This window comes from Jatropha curcas, chromosome 6 (assembly GCF_041381405.1).
Source record: "Jatropha curcas cultivar XTBG-Jc1 chromosome 6, XTBG_Jcur_1.0, whole genome shotgun sequence".
In the NCBI taxonomy this organism is placed as follows: domain Eukaryota; kingdom Viridiplantae; phylum Streptophyta; class Magnoliopsida; order Malpighiales; family Euphorbiaceae; genus Jatropha; species Jatropha curcas.
Window position 1 is genome coordinate 15064063 of NC_143156.1, and position 20564 is coordinate 15084626.

Here is a 20564-nt window from a genome sequence, read left to right on the forward strand (position 1 = left end):
GTTTATAAGTTTTGTTCTTTATAAGGTGGGGCTAGGAGGGTCTCTTAACACCGTCTTTTTTCTTCTCATCGGAGTTATTTCAAAAAGACTTGCCATGGTAAGGAAGAAGGGGAGAACAAGCACAGTTGGAGAGCGCTTTTTTTATAGAATTTTTTTTTTTGTTGTAATTTTGTGTGAATGGATAATATTTTTTGTTGTAAAATTGTATTAATGAATGGATAATAGAAAAATGATCTCAAGTCTAAATTGTAAAAAATAATGCACAATTATTAGAAATAATTGAAACTTATAAAAAAAAAATTAATGAGTGTAATTTAATGTTAATCAAATTTTATAGTAATCAAATTAATAAGTGTATTGAAATTTATTTTTTTGAAATTACTTTATATGCAATTAATTACTATATATAAATAATACTGGATTTTCAAAAAATAATAATTATGAAAAGGGACTTAGGAGACCTAAAGATTGGATCCTTAACCTCTTTTCATTAAATGAAACATTGAATTATGATATATTAATTTCATTGTCCCTAGCAATCAATATAGCTCCATTATATTTGCATCTTATTTTGGAAGGAAATCTCTATCAATTTTATCACATAATTTTCAACAAAAAAAAGTTTATATTTCAACCAAAATTATGTTTTTTTTCTTATTTGATGTGCAAAACCAAATTGGGCCATTGCAACCAAAAGTATGTTTTTTTTTATTTGATTCCTATTAAAATTTTAACTCAAACTTTCTCAGGTCTAACGACCATCTTGACACCACTAAACTACAAGTCGTTTGCTAATTTGTTATTATCTTTGACACAAGGTTTGGGGAGAAATTTTGGTAAATACATTATCATCCTATTTTGATAAACACACGTAAGCTGACGGTGATTTTCGCAAGTGTACGAAATCACAACAAGTAATATAGAGTAAGAGAGTATTGTATCCACAGGATTGTATATCAATTATCAAAATTATGTTAACCTATTATTATTTAAACGATAATAAGAGAGAATTGCTATAAGGAAAATAAAATTTAAAGTAAAAACAGAAAGAGATCAAGCACAAAATTTAGGTGAAAAGAAATCAGGGAATTAAACTACTAGGGAATTTGATTTCACTTAATTCTATCCAGCTTATTCTATTAGTTCATTAATCAATTTTAATTGTTCAAGTAGGAGAAACAACCCTAGAGTTACTAATAAGCTCTCCCGATGTATTGTTAGCTATTCTAATCTAGTATAATTACCTATCTTCCAATAGTGAAATCAAACTTAAATCAGATCCTTGGGTTTTGTGGTTGTTTTGTGAGTTCATAACCTAATAATCATTAACTTATGAAAACCCCCCTTGAGTCAAACCACATAGCTTCCGCGTCAAGTTATTATTCTCAAGTAAATTATTATCTTTTTTCATATCAATAACCCTTCTCCCGATAGCGATTATTGAAATAACTCAATCCAGGGGAAATTTTCTGCCTGGAAGCTTTAAGCACAATAATAAGTTATAACAAGAACAATGAAAAATAAATTTAATATTATAAACTGGAATCGAATTAAGTTACATCAAATCCCTAGTATAAAAGTTTAGCTGGACATAGTAATTAAATAAAACTCAATCATACTTGAATCATTCATCATACTTAAAGATAATAATGAAAAGAAAAACAAGATGAAGAGTTTAGAAATAAAAACTGAATCACAGCTATATGGATGGCTTCCTTGATTCTTGGCACAAATCTTGGACGCTTGAAGTCTTGAGAGAGAGAGAGAATTATGTAGAGAGTTGCACAAAAAACGAGATGCCTAGCAATGAGAAGTTCCCCTCTTTATATAGAGCTCCTGAAGGTAAATCTGACTCCTTTTAGGAAATAGAATCCTTATTTAGTGCAAAATCTTCTATAGGAGATCATGACTGTTTAGGCTTTGGATTTCTTCTTAATTAGGACTCCTTTCTCTCCCAAAATAGGTCTAGGTCTTGTTTAGTATGTTTAGGAAACTCTCCGAGGCGGGTCCATGTGAGGAAAAGATTGATTTGTGTATTTAGCTCACGCTAGTTCTGTCTACGCAGCACGGGCGTGCTATTGTGCACGGGCTGGGTGTGCTTAAGTCTGGAAGTCTGGCTGGTGAAGCAAGGGGTGTGTTAGGCAAGCACACCCTGATGAATCCTTGAGGCACGGGCGTGCCACATAGCACAGGCAGGGCGTGCTTGCTTCTGTCACTCCCGCTTGGAATTGTCATGGGCGTGCTAGGCTTGACACGCCCTAATCCCCATTTTGGCACGGCCGTGCCTTTTGGCACCACCCAAGCCGTGCTCTCTTCTGTCTCTCCCTTGATTTCCTTAGCTTCTAGCACGGTTGTGCCTTCTAGCACGGCCTGGGTGTGCTAGAGGCTGAGTGTCTTGCCTTGTAATGTTCTTTTCTGTGCCAAATTCCTACAATTTTTTCTTAGATCAAGCGGGTTAAGAATCAAGGAAGCTTTGAACAAAATTATACTAGAATTGAATTTAAAATCAAACCAAAGTAATAAAACTTACTAAAATCCTAATAGAAACTATATTAAAAACACTATAAAATTAACACTTATCACAAGCATTGTCTCACTAATCACACTTGGATCGTTTTTATTGAGTGGAAATCACATGAATGATACGTTTGAGTTGGAAGCCTAATAGTGGCCATTTTGACTTTGGAAATACGTTGGGATTATGTATAAGTGTTTATGTGAGTGTGTTTTGACTTGAGATTTGATTATGTTATACCGAAAGTACCGTTGAAATTTTATTAAAAACTAAAAAATGAGGAATCGTACACTTACTAATATTATAGTAAGTTTATATATATATATATATATATAGTTAACTTTAGTTAGAAATACCTTAGTAAGTTTACATATATATAGTTACCCTTATACATATTTATACATATTTATCACATGTTCTACAATTCATATAATTTTATATATACATACATAGGTTCTGTTATCTGTAGTACAGATGGCTAGAAGCAGGGCGGTTGACTCAGACGCGTCCAGCAGTGGTTTGCGTGGAGGTCGTGGCCAAGGACGCAATAAACGTGGACGAGGATGATGCTTCTTAGATTGTCGTTGATTTTTTCATATTTTGTATAGCACATTACATTTACAGTTTTTTTTTAGATTGTTACTGTTTCTAATGATGCTTGTGATATGTATATTTATGTCAATTTTTGACAATGGAAAAAATTATGGTTTTTAATATTATTAAATTAATTTTTTTGTGCCCTTAATTATATTTTTCGATCGACTAATGACCAAACTGCAGTCAAATTATAACTGTTAAATTTAAATTTGCGACAGATCGCCAACCAATTAATTTCAGAATCTGAGACCGATTTGCGACCGCGTTTGATAATTTCGACTGAGGCTTTTTGGGATCAATTTGCAACAGATTAGTCAGTCACTAATTTGCGACCAATATTTATAATTTTGCGACAGATTAGTTGGTCGCTAATTTGCAACCGCTTAACAATCGGTCGCAAAATTATTTGCAACGAGCACTTTTGCGACCGATTAATTTCTGTCACAAATCGGTCGCTACATCCATTTAGCGACCGATTTTTTACATTTTGCGACTGATATGTCGGTCGCAATTATTCAAAATGCGAGGTAAGAGTTGTTGCTATACTTGAATCATAATGCTCACCATGAGCTAACAAAATCTCAGTTTGAGTGGACAAATTGTAGAGAAGCACTAAGCTAGAATTAAATGAACTATGTTTGATCAGTGGTAAAGACAAACAATATACACACGGAGACTTGAAGGAAGTAAGAGATGGAAACAAGAAATCAAGGTAAGAAGAAAAGGAAGCGAAAATTAAATTACCTTTCCGTTGGAGCTCAAGATAGAGTTGGAGAGCAAGAGCAAGACTGTGGAGAAGAAGAAGAAGAAGAAGAACGATTGAGAGGGAGAGAAATGGAGGGGAAATAGGAAATTAGAAATTAACCCTAAAAAATTACTTTCATCCCCAAAGTTACCGACAAAATCAGTTGTCGCTATATAGACGGTATAAAAATACCAACAATATTTTGCCGGTAATTTTAAAAAAAATTCTCGCTGATTTGTCGATAAATGGTCGTTAAATACTGGGGGTAATTTTTGGAAAGTAAAATACCAACATATTTGCGACAAAAAATATTTTGTTGCTATTTAGCTGCAAAATGCCTACAAAATTTTGTCATGATATTTTTAAAAAATTTTATTTTTCAATAAATTGAATTTAGTCGATATTTGAATGGTATTTTGTCGATAAATACCGATAATTATTTTCTTGTAGTGTATTAGAGCTTTGGATAATATAACTTTGTTGTTAAAGACTTATATTTGATATTAGAGGCTTATTTTAGATAAACATTTTGCTATTGAATCTTCACTTTAAAAGGGCAGTAGGCTTGTATTAGATATAAAACTTATTGGAGCTTTCGATATACATTACCCTTGTATGCGGTTTTCAATAATATTAGACTTACATTTCTGTTTCTTCTTTCTCATGTACAAGATCATTTTTGAGTATGACTTTGTTATTGTTAGGCTTATATTAGGAAACATTGCTCTTATTTTTTCGCAATCACTGATAATACTGTAAACCCAACTAAACTTGTTTTTTAATCTTAAAATGTGTCCAGAAATATGAATGCAAATAGATGCTCGTGACTATCACACCCATTGTTCTCAATGAGTCAATAGCGTTTTTTGTTCATTCCCTTCTAATAAAGCAAATTAGTGATTCATGTCTTTCTATTACTAACTAGTGTATCCTAAATATTATAGAAATTGTCGGTGAAATTCTCGCAAATTCATGATCAAAGTATTGAGTCTGATTGCTGGATATATGTGAGGCAGTGGAACAAATATAAGGTGTATGTTGAGGTCGACAACATTGGGTTCCTGGAATTGATTGGCCTGAAAGAGTTCTTGCAAGATTATAAGGTCAGGGTAGATTTCCAATTGTTGCTGAAGCTGAAAGGAAACAATAAGTTCAAAGTCTGATTTTTAAGATCTAAAAGCCATAGCCAAAAAAATCACTTCTCCGAAGTTGTATGATAGTCCTGAATGTAACAAGAGGAGATCCAAGAAGCATTTATGAAGCTCAAAAAGTATGTTTAAAAGGAAATTCTATTGTTTAGTTTTCAAGGGGTGTTGGATCTTAAAGCAAGATGTTAGCTTTCAATTCAAGACTTATATACAACATCCATATAATCGACCCTCCTACAATAACAGCAAACATATACTGTACCCTGTAACAATAACAACAAGCATATAAAATGACTAACATTTATCAGTAAGAGCAAGAGCTTAAATTCTTAATTGCTTTGCTGGACAATTATAGAAAATACTATGCCTAACACAGAGTTATGCTCAAATTTAAATCTAATATTCATCACTAAGATATGAACACGAGTGCATTCTGAATCAGCAAACATATGAACACAAGTGCATTTCCATTCTAAGCTTAACTGAAGCTCTTGCTGAGAATGCCGACCTGCTTCTAAACCTCCACTTCCTTCACTCAGCCAATATCTTAGAACAACACTAAATTTTTTCACTCTCTACTCTATGATTTTTGAAAATTTTCAAACTCAAGTTTTAAACCCAAAGTTTCTTCTCTTTTGTTCCCCAAGCCGTTCGTTGGAAGCTTTGCACCAACCAACTCTACTTAAAAAACCTCCTTTTCAATATACAGTGACACATCTTTGTCATTGAACTTCCATGATATTACAACCCTTTGCCTGTATTCTACACTTATTATATACAAGTGCACGTGGCTTGGGGGCCCATAGATAACTATATAAAATGAAATGTGCAATTTTTACCAAATTTTAAAACATTTAATTATGGCTATTTTTTTCTGTTTGCAAGAAATTGACTTTTATCTAGCATTATCAAACCTGACTCGTTGAATCGACTCGAAGAATTAGTGAATCAGACTTAAAATCAATCTAGTTTTACTTAAATTACTTAAGAAAGAAAATTAGAATGAATTGGTTGAATCATGGTCAAAAAGTTAAACCATTTGACCTGCACAAACTCACAAGATCAGGACTAATCAAATTTTGAGATTAAAAGCGACATGTACACAACATGTTTCACCCAATTTTTTCACATTTTGGTCCTTTTTTTGTCCAATAAGTTCATAGCAATTCACATTTAGTTTGTAATGCTATTTCAGATATTGATATTTGGATTGAAGTTTTAGTATTTGAATTTAACTATTGTTTTATTAAACTTGTATTCTCGTTTTAATAATTTTAATTTTATATTAGATTATATTTATGAATCTATAATTAGATTTGCAAGTTCCCCTAAAAAAAAAATTACAAGCAATTTACAATTATTTCAAGTTAGCAATGGTTATTTAACATATATTTTTAATAGTTGTATGAATTCACCTAGTTTTTTGATTTAGTCAATATCTAAGGGTTCTGTTCGACAAAATTAACTGTTTTGATAGCTGTTAGCTATTTAGCATTTAGCTGTTAACTGCTTGAGTAACTTTTCATAAAATGCTAAAAGTTAAATGTTATATGAGTTAATTAATTTTTTTAAAAAATAATTATTTAATCCCTGAGGTTTTACAAAATTAATTTTCTCGTCCTCATATTTTTATGTATTAGAGATTTAATACATAAAGACAAAATTACCGTAATTACATAATTTTCTCGTCCTCGTAATTACATAAAGACAAAATTAACTGTTTGAGTAACTTTTCTGTATTAGAGATTTACAAAATTACCGTATTACAAAATTAATTATTTATGTATTTTTATGTATTTTTAAGAGGTCTTTTCATTCGAAATCCATAATTTTTGCCGTGAAAGAGTGTGAAAAGACAAAATTACCATTGAAAAGAAAGAACAAAACCCTTCGCCTGTTAAAAGAAGATTAAACAGGATTCGCAAAAATTCAGTTTTAAAAACTGATTTATGAAGTTTAACTTATCAAAATATGCCCAAAGAAGATGTTTTTTCAAGAATTCAAGAGAGCTGATTTTGCAAATAACCTATATAACTGAGAATTTCCATTTAGTTTCAGAGATTCACAAACAAATAAATGAGTTGGATTTTGAAATGTAATTTAATAAATCTCAAAATGAATAAACAAAAGAGTTCAGAAAAAACATAATACTAACAAATAACAATAATGAGCCACAATTAATAACAACAAATAATCAGTTTAAATAGAGGATGACAGTAAAATTTTCAGAACCAGCTGTAAATTTGAAAAAACAAATTGCAAGCCCCCGTATTTGTTTGACTAGAATTTCATAAATTACAAAAAGTGAGCAAAACTTGAATCAATTCTTAATTTAGGTAAACCAAAATTGCACCAACCCAGAAGAAGATATTTTTGAATACAAAAGCTTAAATAAGATAGTCAAACAAAAAAAAAATTTAGTAACAGAAAAAACGAAAAAAGAAAAAAAAAATTAGCAAGAAAACTCATCTGAAGAATGAAAATAGGAGAAGAATGAGAGAGAGAAGATAAGACAATCGCAATAGAGAGAGGCGAAGTGAAAATCGCTAATGTGAAATCAAACAATTTGCTTTTATGATTTCCGGCAAGAACTTGGCCGGTCAGAATGGGTAATGTGAAGCATGTCGCTAGTTTGAGAGAGAATGAAAAGAAAAGGGTTCGAAATTTCAGGAACGGTCCTTCTAGTAATCAATGAGAATTGTAGGTCCTAACGTCAATCTTTGCCAGTTGATTGGCCGGAATATGATAGAAAAGATGCTGCTGGTGGGAGGAGCGATCCAAGATTGCAAATGAAGTTTTCGGTTCCAATAAAATCTCTTTTACTTTATTTATAATATTTTCCTCTTGTTTTTTTCATTAAGGCACCTTTGGTCATTGAAAAAATTATTCTATGTCCTCTATTTTTGTCTTTTTGTACTCTTCTAATGACAAAAATCATGGATTTCGGATGGAAGGACCTCTCTCGATTAGACGGAATCAACGTCTCGGTCTAAATATTTAATATATAAAAATACAATGATAAAAAAATTAATTTTGTAAAAATTTTAAGGGCTAAATAATTATTTTTTTAATTTTTTATAAAAGGCAGTTTCGTTACCGTACATTATAAAAAAATATCATTTTACATTTTATCAATTAAAATGATAAAAATTACTCAAAAAGCTGTCAACACGGTCTAATAACGCTCTGGTTTCATACGTGTTGTTTCTATTTATTTCGTTTATTCAGAATTGTTGTATTGGTCATCTGTCTTTTAGTATTCACGCTGAGAAATTAATGGTTTTATTTAATTTGAAAACTGCAAATTAAGGTCCTTAGTTAAATTTATAAATTTCAATATCAAAACCATTCAAAATACATACAACTTAAAATTTAGAATTTGATTCAATTTTAAATTTTTATTGTCCAAAATCATTAATTTTGCTCATATAAATAATTTAAATACCCCTTTCTACCGAACTTAGTGGTATTAATTACGTTTTTTCAGTCGGAAAATTTTCCAGTAATAATCATCAATTTCTCGCATTTTCTATCATACCCAGAGGAAGTAACTCTAGTTTGCAATTTCCAACTACCCTCTTTAAAGCACAAAAACCTCTGGAAGAATCCAAAAAAAGCATGAATAAAAATGAAACAAAACATGACCAGATATTGAATTGGTTATGCATTTCATAGCCTCCTAGAAATCATTTAATATTATACAGCAACTTTTCACCTTTCTCTAACACCAGCTAATGAAAATCCACATTGTCGATTGGAAAAAAGACAAATCAATTAAAAATGATTAAAATAAAGAGTACACACACCTATACCCGCTATACATCCCCCACAACAAAATCTTATGTACTAGAATACAATCGAATTTTAAGGATTAAACACTATCTATTTCACCTGAAACAGGCGCGAGAGAGAAGTCAAAACTATAGAGGTCTTTTCCCAAAGTCCTCCCTGCACTAAACCAAAGAATTACACATCTAACACAACTAACAATTCGCTCTGATTACATGCTTCTCTCATTTCCATCCAAAGAGACTCGTTTCGGCTCATCTTTCTTTCCTAATTGTAGATTTTCACTGGCTTCTCAAATGAGTGCCGGTTCTGAAAAAAAAAAAGTAAGGTGAAGGTTAGGAAACTGTGTCCTTGTACTATTATTATCTTAAATACTTTCCAGGACAGTTGATTACCTGGTTAGCTGCATATGACCTTTTAGGAGCATTGTCAGAGTGCTCCAGTCCAAGATACTGCTCCCAAGCACCATAGACATCCCTTCTCTTGAACAAATTAAAAAGGAAAAATAAAAAGAAATAACAGTCAGATAAATACACATTCATTATGCCCAATGAAACTTAAAGGTGGGTGAGAACTGCTCCTGCAATGCATGTCTGAGAGAAAGAGAGACAAAGAGACCTGAAATCGACTGGATACAATATCAGAGTCTTGGAGGTACTCCGGACGACCCAGTGACAAAAATGCAAATTTCCACTGAGCACAAAAGAATGCCACAAAAACTCGCGTCAGCAAAACTTTGTTTTTAAATAGAGAGCATTGATTAGAGGAGTTTGTTAAAAAGTAATACCATGAATACCTAGACAAAACCCCAGAAAACACAATGAAAGAGCAAAAAATAATAAAATAAAATAAAATTAGCTGCCCAAACAAGACGGTAATAATTCATATATTAAAATAAGTACCTTAGTGAACTCCTCATCAGGAACCTGCAATTTTCTCTGAATCCGCAATTTAACTTCAGCAAGAGTCTCCCCCTCATGAATGACTAAGAAAAAAGGTTCCCCAAAGTTCTGTACCTGCTGCTACATTTTAACAGAAACAAATTGTAAATAGCTATTACAAATTATAAGGAGCTCAAGTTCGGATGTGAACGATAAACATCAACAGTAAAAATGAATGATAAAAATGGCAACAGAAACAAAGACAATAAAATTATACCACCTGGTTCTGAGCAGGATCTTTCATGAAATGATAAACATGAATCAAACGATCATTAGGGCCAAGGTTTTTCTCCTCCTCTGGAATCTGAGGCAACAAGTAATACCAAGTCAAACTCACAAGGGCAATGTGGCGAATAAATGAAATTTTCAGAAAATTAGCTTAAAAAAACAGAAAATAAGGAAAATAGACAACACTTTCACAAATTCACCTCAGCAAAATTGACAAGTATCTTATGTCTAACTTGATCTCTCTTTATAGTAATTCTAAGTTTCTCTTAAAGATTCTAACGAAACATGGTTTATTCTATATATTTTATTAAATAAACTAGTCATCAAAATACATTTGAATGCTTAAAAGTCCAATAAAAAAAACAGTTAAGCAACACATTTCTTTTTATTTTTTCTCCATGATTAACTGAAGCTTGAGCATACAACAAGACAGGGAGATCTCAGCTTGGGTAGTTCTAATCATCAAACTCACCATTCAAATATCCATCCACAATATGTTTACCCCATTTATATTTAAAATTTCAGCATTGAAAATTCAGCTCCACACATACACATGTAAATAGATAGACAGACAGATGGAAGGATAGAGAGAATGAGAGAGAGAGACCTCCTCTGCGCGTAATGTCCAGTACTGATCATTAATATTCTCAATTTTTTCACTGTGCGGAAAGATCTGAAAACAAACAGTTGGTTAAACACAACATCCCAAAAGCATACATAGAGCAAAAATTCGAGAAAAGCCAATTAAATCTATCTGTAAGCTGCAATATAATAAATAACCAATTGATCAATGAAACTTCAAATATTAATTCAGGACCAGATATTAATGAGAACCATCGCTTGACTTCAGAAGAGTCAAGGAAAAAAAAAAAGATGCAGAGGAAGTCCTAGATAACCAACTTACTTAACCACTTCAAAAAGGAGTTCATGTAGAAACACCCTTGCATACCATCTCTTGGCTCTCTACCATGAACCTTGCATGGATATTTGTGATAAATACTAATGCTGGAATTTTTTTTACTAGTTATTTAGTTCACATGTTGTCTCTTGTCTAATATAGATTATTTTACATCCAATGTAATTATGATGAACAGTTTTCCAAAGAACAGTTGTATGTAAATCACTCTCACCACTCATAAGATTAACATATATGATATAAAAAATCATATTAATTAGTAGAACAAAACATTTCAAAACCCAAACGAACAGTGAAGTATATGAAATCAGAAAGTCAAAATATAGAAACATTATGTGTCAAAAAGCTTTTAAATGCAATCTGCACTTACATGTAAAATTTTGTTTCCGAAGTTAGCCTAAAATTATATAGCATACATGTTTAATGATATTTGCCAACAATTACAATATTTCCACATTAGTTAGTATAGTTAATCATTTAGAGTTAAAAGCATTCAATTTCCGTCCATTTGGAGCATTTGCAAACAAACTTCTACATGAAAGCATTGGCAAATGAAGTAGGTAGATTTCCAAATGAAACAGAAAGCAGTCAAACAAAAGAAAATGACACATTGTCATATTATACGGAAGTAATAATAACAGAAACCCTTTCTTCAAAATCCCAAACAAATAGACTGCTTTAGGTAGGCTCAATCATAATTTGGGTAAAATCAGAAAACCAAACCACAGCGAAATAATTTGGTTCAGCTTTTTCTTTTTTAATTCAGTTTTGGTATTCATTTCGGTTTTCAAAATTCATTTCTCTAATATTGTTGGTCTACAAGAAAAAGGCCATCTCTTTTGTTTTGTTCCCTGTAAATATATAGTCTACTTTTAATTCTAGAAGGAAGCCAAAAATTGGATGGAGATTTGATTGATGTGGTTGATCTAGAAGTTATCAACCTGTACAAATCAGTGAAATAGTATTTCATTTTCCTCCTCAGAAGCTTACTTTTTAGGAATTCTCAATCTATTTTTTTTTATTTTATCAATTAATTTGCAGTGGATTTTTTCTCCTTGATTCATACACTTACTCGTTTTCCCTGTTTGCAATTGATGGTGATTGATGATTTTAATGCTATATATTTTCATTCTGTATTGGAAAATTTAAGCTTTAAATGAAAAACAAAGAAACAGATTTAACTGAAAAAAATTTTCTCAGTTTGTAGTGCTATCCGTTCTCAACATAGATCATTTTGGTTCAGTGATAAATTCTGAAAACTCTGTTCAGTCATAGATCTATGCGATAACTGACTAAACCGACTGATTGCTCACCGCTAACTTTAGGTAATGAAAACAGTTCAAATCTTTGCAAAGGAATATTTTGTTTAAGAACAGACATCAATATCGGAAAAGCACTTGATACCTTGTAAATCTTGTGATAGAAAACCTCAAGCAATCTAAGTTCTGCACTGGGATGAGATAACTCAACCTGTTCCAATTAAGACATAATGGCAACAAGAGAAAAAACAATCAAAAAAGGCTTTTAGAAACTGAAACAAGGAGTGTAGGTTCTAAGACATCATTTGTATAATAATAGGGAGCAAGTTACTGGCTATTACCAATCAAGGCATTTTTTGTATAAGTTGTCAACTAAATTAGGCAGCAAAAACGAAAAAATTGAAGAGAACCACAAAGTGACAATTACCTTTGTTTTAAGGTCATTGATAACATCCCCCACAGTACTCTGTTTTGGCAATCTAATGGTGTGAATCATCACCTAAGAACATAGCAGTGCTCCAATGAATCAAAAAACTTGAAAATAAATAATATGATATTTGCAAAAATACTTTCAATTATCTGCATTAACCTCATCCTTGGTCGCATGATGAAAAGCAACTTTCAATGTTTTCAAGCCTTGCAATTCTGGCAGAGGAATATCCAGTACTTCATAATATAGAATATCAGATGTCTATAAAACACAAGGAAACCATTTAATGTCAGCCATCGGTCCGGAAACAAAGCAACAATAACTGCTACAGATGTAAACTTCTTGGGTATACCTGGTTGTAGTGAACCAGCATGTCAGACAAATGCTCCACTCCTCGGTACTTTATAGGTTGGGGTTTAGGTTGCTGAGAATAACAGTTATGAGATGTAAGCCTAATTTTGGATGGGTCATCCAAGCCAAGATGGCATGCTACTCTTTCCACAACATCGTCATAATTATGAAGCTTTGACCTAAAATTTTATTACAAAGTAAATGAATTACAGAACGAAATGTGGAACAATCAGTCTACATAAGCCAGAAGAACATGCTACAAATTAACTTACAGCTCAAGGCAAAATTCATCCTCCTTTGGTTTCTCCAAAGATCGAAAGCGAACCACCTACCCATCATAAGTTATACACAAATTAACTTAAAACAGAATGTTATATACAAAAACAATTTAGCATAACTTAGAAATTCAAATATTAGATATAATGGCATTTGTAAATTGTCAAAAACCTAGTGCCATCGTTACTTGTCTCTAATTAGAAATTAAATCAAAATTCCACATAGCCATCCGCTGGTTCAATTTATTTGTTTAACAGTTTTTTTTACACATGGATTGAACACGATTCTTTATGGTTTTGAACTCAAAGATATTTATTGTTGTAAGAGTTAACCACTATATATCTTCTCTTTTTGAATCATACAATACCTACGTCAATCTGCAATATGGAGGTTAAGAGCTTAAGACATTAATATAATATTAGGTTACTATTATTTACATGCCTCGTGATAGAACAACATTAAAAATTTTTTTTTTTAAAAAGGATAATTCTCATAATAGGACCAACCAATGAAAAGCTTATAGCAAACAATGGTGGCATCAACTAAACAAAATTCTTATTATGGCATCAGCTAATATTGAATTTTGCATTATGGTTTCAACTAATATTAGACCTTCATTTAAATACTATAATTTACTAATGTATTTAACTGAACAAAACCTTTAATATTTCTTTTTTTCTTTTCCTTGTTTGATGAGGAAAACAAATAATAGAAGCCAATCGATGAGGGCAATTCCAAACTAATTGGCTGATTAAATTTTCAACCATTTATAGGTTTAGGTTTTTATGTTCTTCTGAAGATAAGCAGGCTTAATTATAAGGCTAGAAATTAATATAGATTCACATTTTGATATTGTACTAGCTAATACTTGCAAATATTGTAATCAAACAATGTGATGTTTTCCTTTCAAATATTCACTCCTTCCAGCCAATCCACTGTCGTATACGTATAATAAATTTATTTAACTGCATCATCAAATATACTCCTAAGAAAAGTAAAGAATCCTGGAAAGTTTCAAAGGCCAACAAATGAATTCATTAATTTTTTAAATTTGATTTTTAATTCCTCAATTATCCATAAGAGCAAGGAAACAATGTGATTTGCCTTCACCAGAAGTTTCAATCATTATATAATTATAGAGAATGCAAGGTTGGCAACAAGGAAAAAAAAATTGCCAACCATGATAATACAAAATGGTAGGAAAACTTATAATCCTTATCAGAATTCTTCATGCCATACCTGACGATTATGCACATATTCAAGAAAGGAAGGTACGTCAGGGTATCGGCACTGTTCACCACTTCTAAATTGAGCGGATTTCTGAAAGCAAACAATATCTCCATCTTCAAGCTGCAATAAGAACCGATCACAATGAGGAAAAAGATAAAGAGATGGTGAAAGTAATTGTTATAATAAGAAATTTAAAAAGAAAATAAAGTTGCAATTAGAAACTATTTTACATACCTGACTAGCACGAAATGTGAGCTTCTTGTCAATGTGCTCACACATAACATTAGGTTCAAATTTTATTTCCTATACAAAAGAGGATAAATTAAGATGTTTTCAGGGCCATAACTGATGCTATAACCAGTTGATGCAGTGGTAATATGATTATATTTCAAACTAAATATGGATGACAAACCTCATAAAGTTCAATCTCTTGATCAGAGGTAAAGCCAGCCATTTCATTTAGCTTTGTCAAAATCTCCAATGGCTTGCCACTTCCCTTCACAAACAGCCTCCCAACATAACTGTCATAGCATAAGGTCAGCCTAACAAACTAAATTCCAATACAAGCAAGATAACCTGAAAATTGACATTACCGGAGCTCCTCTTTCAAAGGGTCATAAAGTTTAAAGAAAAGAAGAATATCCTCTTTAGTCTTCTCAGGTGGAGGGATAGGCCTCAAATCCTGAATTCAGTATGGTGATGAGCATTAAAGGATTAACCAAACAAAATTCATAGTATTCATCTAAAAAACCACTAAAGAGAGATAAATAATGGCATCAGCTAAACAATTATACGTGTCCAAGTTCAACTTCCAGAAACAGCTTTAGCTCGGCATTATTTGCTTTATTGGAAACCTCTCTCAATTGTCCAACCTGCAATGCAATTTTATTGTTTCAAATCACCAAAAAGGGCACACGTGAACTTATAATTACACTCTCACAAGCAGCATATATATTCAGAATAAATCATCTAACCGTAACAAATATCAATTACTGTATATACAGACACATGCATTGCATAGAACAAAGAAAAACTGCATCCAAACAAGTCTTGGGAAGCTTTTCATAAGAAATGTTCATCTAACCGTAACAAATATCAATGACTGTATATACAGACACATGCATTGCATAGAACAAAGAAAAACTGCATCCAAACAAGTCTTGGGAAGCTTTTCATAAGCAATGTGAAGCAGCAAGATTGCATTATCTATATTGACTCATTTACAAATGAGAACTAGAACAGAATTTTCTTTTCCAAGAAGCTGCATCCAAACATGTCATGGAAGCATTTCATAAGAACTAAATATGAGATCGCATTATCATATTTTAACTCCCTTACAAGTGAGACCAGAACTAAATTTTTTATATTTTTCCAGAACGCTAAAGAAAGTTATCATTAAATATGACATACAGAGAGAGCTAGATATTTGTCTCATAAAGAGAAAATGTTACAGTCCAACACCAGCTGCAGACAAGCAACAGAACGTCCAGACATATACATTTATGTACACTCTTATCGAAGCCCAAGGTAAAACAGCATGGTAGATATGATATACCACCACAAGTTCATAAACAATAAATATATACTTACAGATTGTGCTTCTTCCTGAGAAGTCAACGGTCGATTTGGGCGATATGTATGGTTTTGGCGCTTTGCCCACAGCCAAAAACGTTGAAATTGCACTGGTATTCCAAACTCTTTAGCAACTTCTTCCTACAAAAGAAAATATTTGAAAAAATGTATAACAGACCCAAAATGTGTGAATCCATATGAAAATGTCTATCAAATTTATTTTAAAAAGAAGCAGTAGTTTTATTATAATAATTTAACACATGCTTTTCATTCACTATCACTTTAGTAATTTGACCAATGCTTAACATTGACACAAAATCAGTTTGAATCTGTTTCCTCTGTCATGAAATTTTTAAGGGCCTAGCAAAATCACTTGAATCAACAATAAACAAGAAGTTAATAAAAGAGTAGAAGCTTTAATTAAACTTCGTCGCTAATTTTGTAATGTAATATCTTTAATTTACTTAATTAACTTGAGAACAATTAAGCACAAATGGGAAACAAATAAAGCAAATACTGTAAGAGTAAGCAAAACTGAAACCGATCAAATTAATAAAGAATTTGCTTTACATGATTATTGACTTAGACATTACTAATACTCATACATGTTTTCCCTTTGAAAATTCAAATTGTAATATATCAAAGAAACTTAATAATAATAGAACGGAATGATAGTTATGCATCATATAAATGGTCTAAAAATAACTCATCATACAAAACCAAACATTTAAACATATATACCTCAAAGGCAAGCCGGTCAAAAACTAAAGACAAACTCAAGGCAATAGGCAGCAAGGCGATCAAAAGCTTATGGCATTGTCGCCTATGGCACAAATAATTTCTAATTTATTGAGCTTGATAATGCAGTGAAATATGCAAAAGTATAACAAAAAAAACCTACAATCAATATAGTTCAAAAATCTAGCAGTTCAAACAGTCTCATTTGAATGAGAGGAAAAAAGAAGAAAAATTTTGAGAGAAAAAAGATAATGGCAAACAAAGAAAATATGGATTTTCTAGTTCAGTAATATATTAACAACTAAGCATTATTATACCCCTATAACAATGCAATATTGTTGAAATTACCCTAAGAAACTGATAGCCTTGCAAAGCGGGCAAATTTGTTAAGTTATAATCGCATGATTTGCATGATTACGTGTTTTTTTTTATAAATTTTACATTTTCTTTTGTTGTTTTTGGTTTAAAGTTGTTTTAGGAATGAATTTGAACAAAGGATTGGAAAAGACTTGTTTTTAAGAAGAAAAAGATAAAAAATTTGACTAAGTATGGGAAAGGAGTTTTCTGCCAGGTCAAATTTGCGAGCGCGACATTAAATTCGCGAGCTCGAATCGCGTTTCCAGGAGACGTCAACTACTACCTTTTCACCAGAAAATCATGTCCTTCCATGAACAGGTCGAAACTTTTCCCAACAGAAGTCATCTGAAGCACCTTTTGGCCAACCAATCACCATCATAACCAACATCCTCTTCCTCTTCTATAAATTGTAATCCAAATTAAGAGGATGATATAGAGAAAAAGAAAAAAAAAAAGATGTAGAATTAGAATACAGTAGAAAATAATAAAGTAGTACTTAGAAATAAGATGACGAGAGTCACTTATTATTGTTTGTGCAAAGAACATCAAGGAGTTCCTCGAGGTGTGACGCCCTCTGAAGGCTTCAGTTTGATTACTTCTATCTTTCTCTTGTTTTATTAAAGACTTTTTGTATGTTGTGCTTCATTATTTTTCTATGCAAAGCAACAATACTATTTGGTTTCATTCAATAAAAGTTCTTTAAGTTATATTTTGATCTTTGTTTAATCAAGATTACATAATTATATTCTCAGAAAGAAATAATTTAGTAAAAATCAAAGAGATAGAATTCATTTAGTTGGATTTGCATGTGAATCTTTAACTTGCTTTATCAAAGTTAAGTCTAACTTATTGAAATAATCAAAGAATAAGAACTAGGATTAATATTTGATAAAGTTGACAAAACTTGCTGTATTTCAATGGAATTTTGATAGAAATTTGCTTGTTTATTCCCACAAGCTGATTGGGTTTAAATAGACTGAAGTATCCACAAATTTGGGAATAAATTCCTAAATTACAGCCCTAACTGATGCCCATTGTCTCCTAATTATGGCTGGCAATTACAGCCTTAATTGGCTCCCTAATTGATGCCTAATATGTCTCCTACTTGATGCCCATTGTCTCCTAATTATGGTTGACATTTACAGCCTTAATTAGTTCCCTAATTGATGGTTATTTACAGCTATCTTACAATAGTATAGTCAATTAATTACAATAGTATACTAACATTATACTAACATCCCCCCTCAAATTGATGCTGGGCGATCAAGAAGCATCAATTTGCCAACGAGAAATTGATGACGCTGTCGTGTCATAGATTTTGTGAATACATCAGCAATTTGAAGAGCAGTGGAGACATGTGGAAGAGAAATGACACCGGTATCTACTGCCTCTCGAATAGAATGACAGTCGACTTCGATATGTTTGGTACGTTCATGAAAAACTGGATTGGTAGCAATTTGGATGGCACTAGTGTTGTCAGCATGTAGAGGAGTAGAATGAGGCTGAGGAAAGCCAATTTCAGCAAGTAACCCACGTAACCAAACAATCTCGGAACAAGCAGCGGACATAGCCCGATATTCAGACTCAGTAGAAGATTTTGAAACACGGTCTTGTTTCTTACTTTTCCAAGATATCAAAGAATCGCCAACAAACATACACCAACCAGTTATAGAGCGTCGAGTGTCTGGACAACCGGCCCAATCAGCATCACTGTAAGCAACAAGGCGTATGGGAGAGCCAGTAGGAAAGAATAAACCCCGAGAAGATGTGCCAAGAAGATAGCGAATGATTCGACGAACTGCTACCAGATGTAAGTGACGCGGAGTACTCATGAATTGACTGACTTGCTGAACTGCAAAAGAAATATCGGGCCGTGTAATAGTTAGATAATTCAAACTGCCAACTAATTGCCGATAAAGAGATGGATCAGGAAGAAGATCTCCGTTTTGACTATGATACTTGACGTTTAATTCCAAAGGAGTATCAACTGGGGATGAATCTTGAAGGCCTGCTAAAGTAATCAAATATGTAGTATATTTGTGTTGATGCAAAAATATCCCAGAACAATCATAGTGAACTTCCAGCCCTAAGAAATATGTAAGTGGACCAAGATCCTTCATATTAAAAGAAGTTTGAAGAGATTGTTGAAGAGTGAGGATCGTTGATGTGTTAGTGCCAGTGATAATAATGTCATCTACATAAACAAGGAGTAGAACAAAACCAGCAGAACTCTTGTGAAGAAACAAAGAGGAGTCATATTTACTTTGCACAAATGAAAACTGAAGTAAGGTAGATCGAAACTTGTCAAACCAGGCACGTGGAGCTTGTTTTAGGCCATACAGAGATCTTTTTAACTTACACACATGTGTTGAAGATGAGGAAGTCAAACCCAGTGGAAGTGTCATATAAATATCTTCTTTAAGATCACCATGAAGAAAAGCATTTTTGACATCCATTTGATGAAGAGGCCAACCCTGAGAAGCAGCAACTGCAATAATAGTACGGACGGTAGTCATCTTTGCAACTGGAGCAAAGGTCTCCTCATAGTCCACTCCGTACTTTTGCTTATTGCCAACAGCAACCAATCGAGCTTTATATCGATCCAAAGTTCCATCAGAACGAAGCTTGACTGAATAAACCCATTTACATCCAATGGGCTTAACATTTGGAGGGCAAGGAAGAATTTCCCATGTATGATTGTCGTGAAGAGCTTGAAGTTCATCCTGCATGGCTTTTTGCCAACATTCATTCTTGGAGGCTTGTGAGTAACAAGATGGAATAGAAATATCAGATAAAGTGGCAGAATATCCAGCAGGATTATCAGGAAAACCATACCGTCTTGGAGGTCGGGATATTCTGGTAGAGCGACGCAGAGTAGATTCAGAAGAATCAGACATAGATGAGGGATCAGTCTCGGGAAGAGGCACCGTTGGTTGACGTCGTCCATACACAAATCCAGGCTTAAACCGATTAGGAACAATTGGCAAATCCTCAAAAATTGGAAGAATGGGAGAAGTAGAAGAAGACTTAGCAAGATTAGGAAAGAAATATTGATGCTCAAAGAAAATAACATTGCGAGAAACACGAAATTTGTTAGAAGTGGAATCATAGCAAACAAAACCCTTTTGAGAAGAATTATAACCCATAAATGCACATTTAACAGATTGAGCGGAAAGTTTATGACGGTCATGAGAAGGTAGATGAACAAAACAAACACAACCAAATGTGTGTAAATCATGATAATTAGGATATTGATGATATAGACGAAAATATGGGGATTCAAGACTTAATACCTGAGAAGGCATTCTATTAATTAGATAAGTTGCAGTAGATAAGGCTTCAACCCAAAACTTAGATGGAACTGAAGATCCAATTAACAAAGTTCGGGTTACATCCAAAAGATGACGATTTTTACGCTCAGCAACTCCATTTTGTTGTGGTGTATAAGGACATGAACGTTGTGAAACAATCC

The 20564-nt window shown here is 32.6% G+C and overlaps 1 protein-coding gene across 1 annotated transcript; it reads right to left on the bottom strand.

The window, feature by feature from the left end:
• Positions 1-8654: 8654 nt before the first annotated feature.
• LOC105643875 (ubiquitin C-terminal hydrolase 13) lies at positions 8655-17437 on the bottom strand. The gene is made up of 19 exons (XM_089723212.1): positions 17376-17437; positions 16739-16820; positions 16016-16138; positions 15220-15297; positions 15019-15107; positions 14838-14946; positions 14660-14728; positions 14435-14545; positions 13192-13247; positions 12921-13098; positions 12728-12829; positions 12566-12637; positions 12284-12349; positions 10571-10636; positions 9956-10039; positions 9697-9813; positions 9413-9487; positions 9190-9276; positions 8655-9103 (listed from the first exon to the last, which is right to left on the bottom strand). Exons 1-19 carry the CDS (start codon positions 17435-17437, stop codon positions 9062-9064), a joined length of 1668 nt encoding a protein of 555 aa, XP_089579338.1. The 3' UTR covers positions 8655-9061.
• Positions 17438-20564: the final 3127 nt, after the last annotated feature.

Excerpts from the sequence above, each read along its gene's own strand:
- LOC105643875 (XM_089723212.1), bottom strand. The coding sequence starts at position 17,437 with ATGACTTCTGTTGGGAAAAGTTTCGACCTGTTCATGGAAGGACATGAT. Across the intron at positions 14,947-15,018 it reads CCTTTGAAAGAGGAGCTCCG|TTATGTTGGGAGGCTGTTTG; the intron begins GTAATGTCAATT and ends ATGCTATGACAG. Across the intron at positions 14,729-14,837 it reads AAGAGATTGAACTTTATGAG|GAAATAAAATTTGAACCTAA; the intron begins GTTTGTCATCCA and ends TCTTTTGTATAG.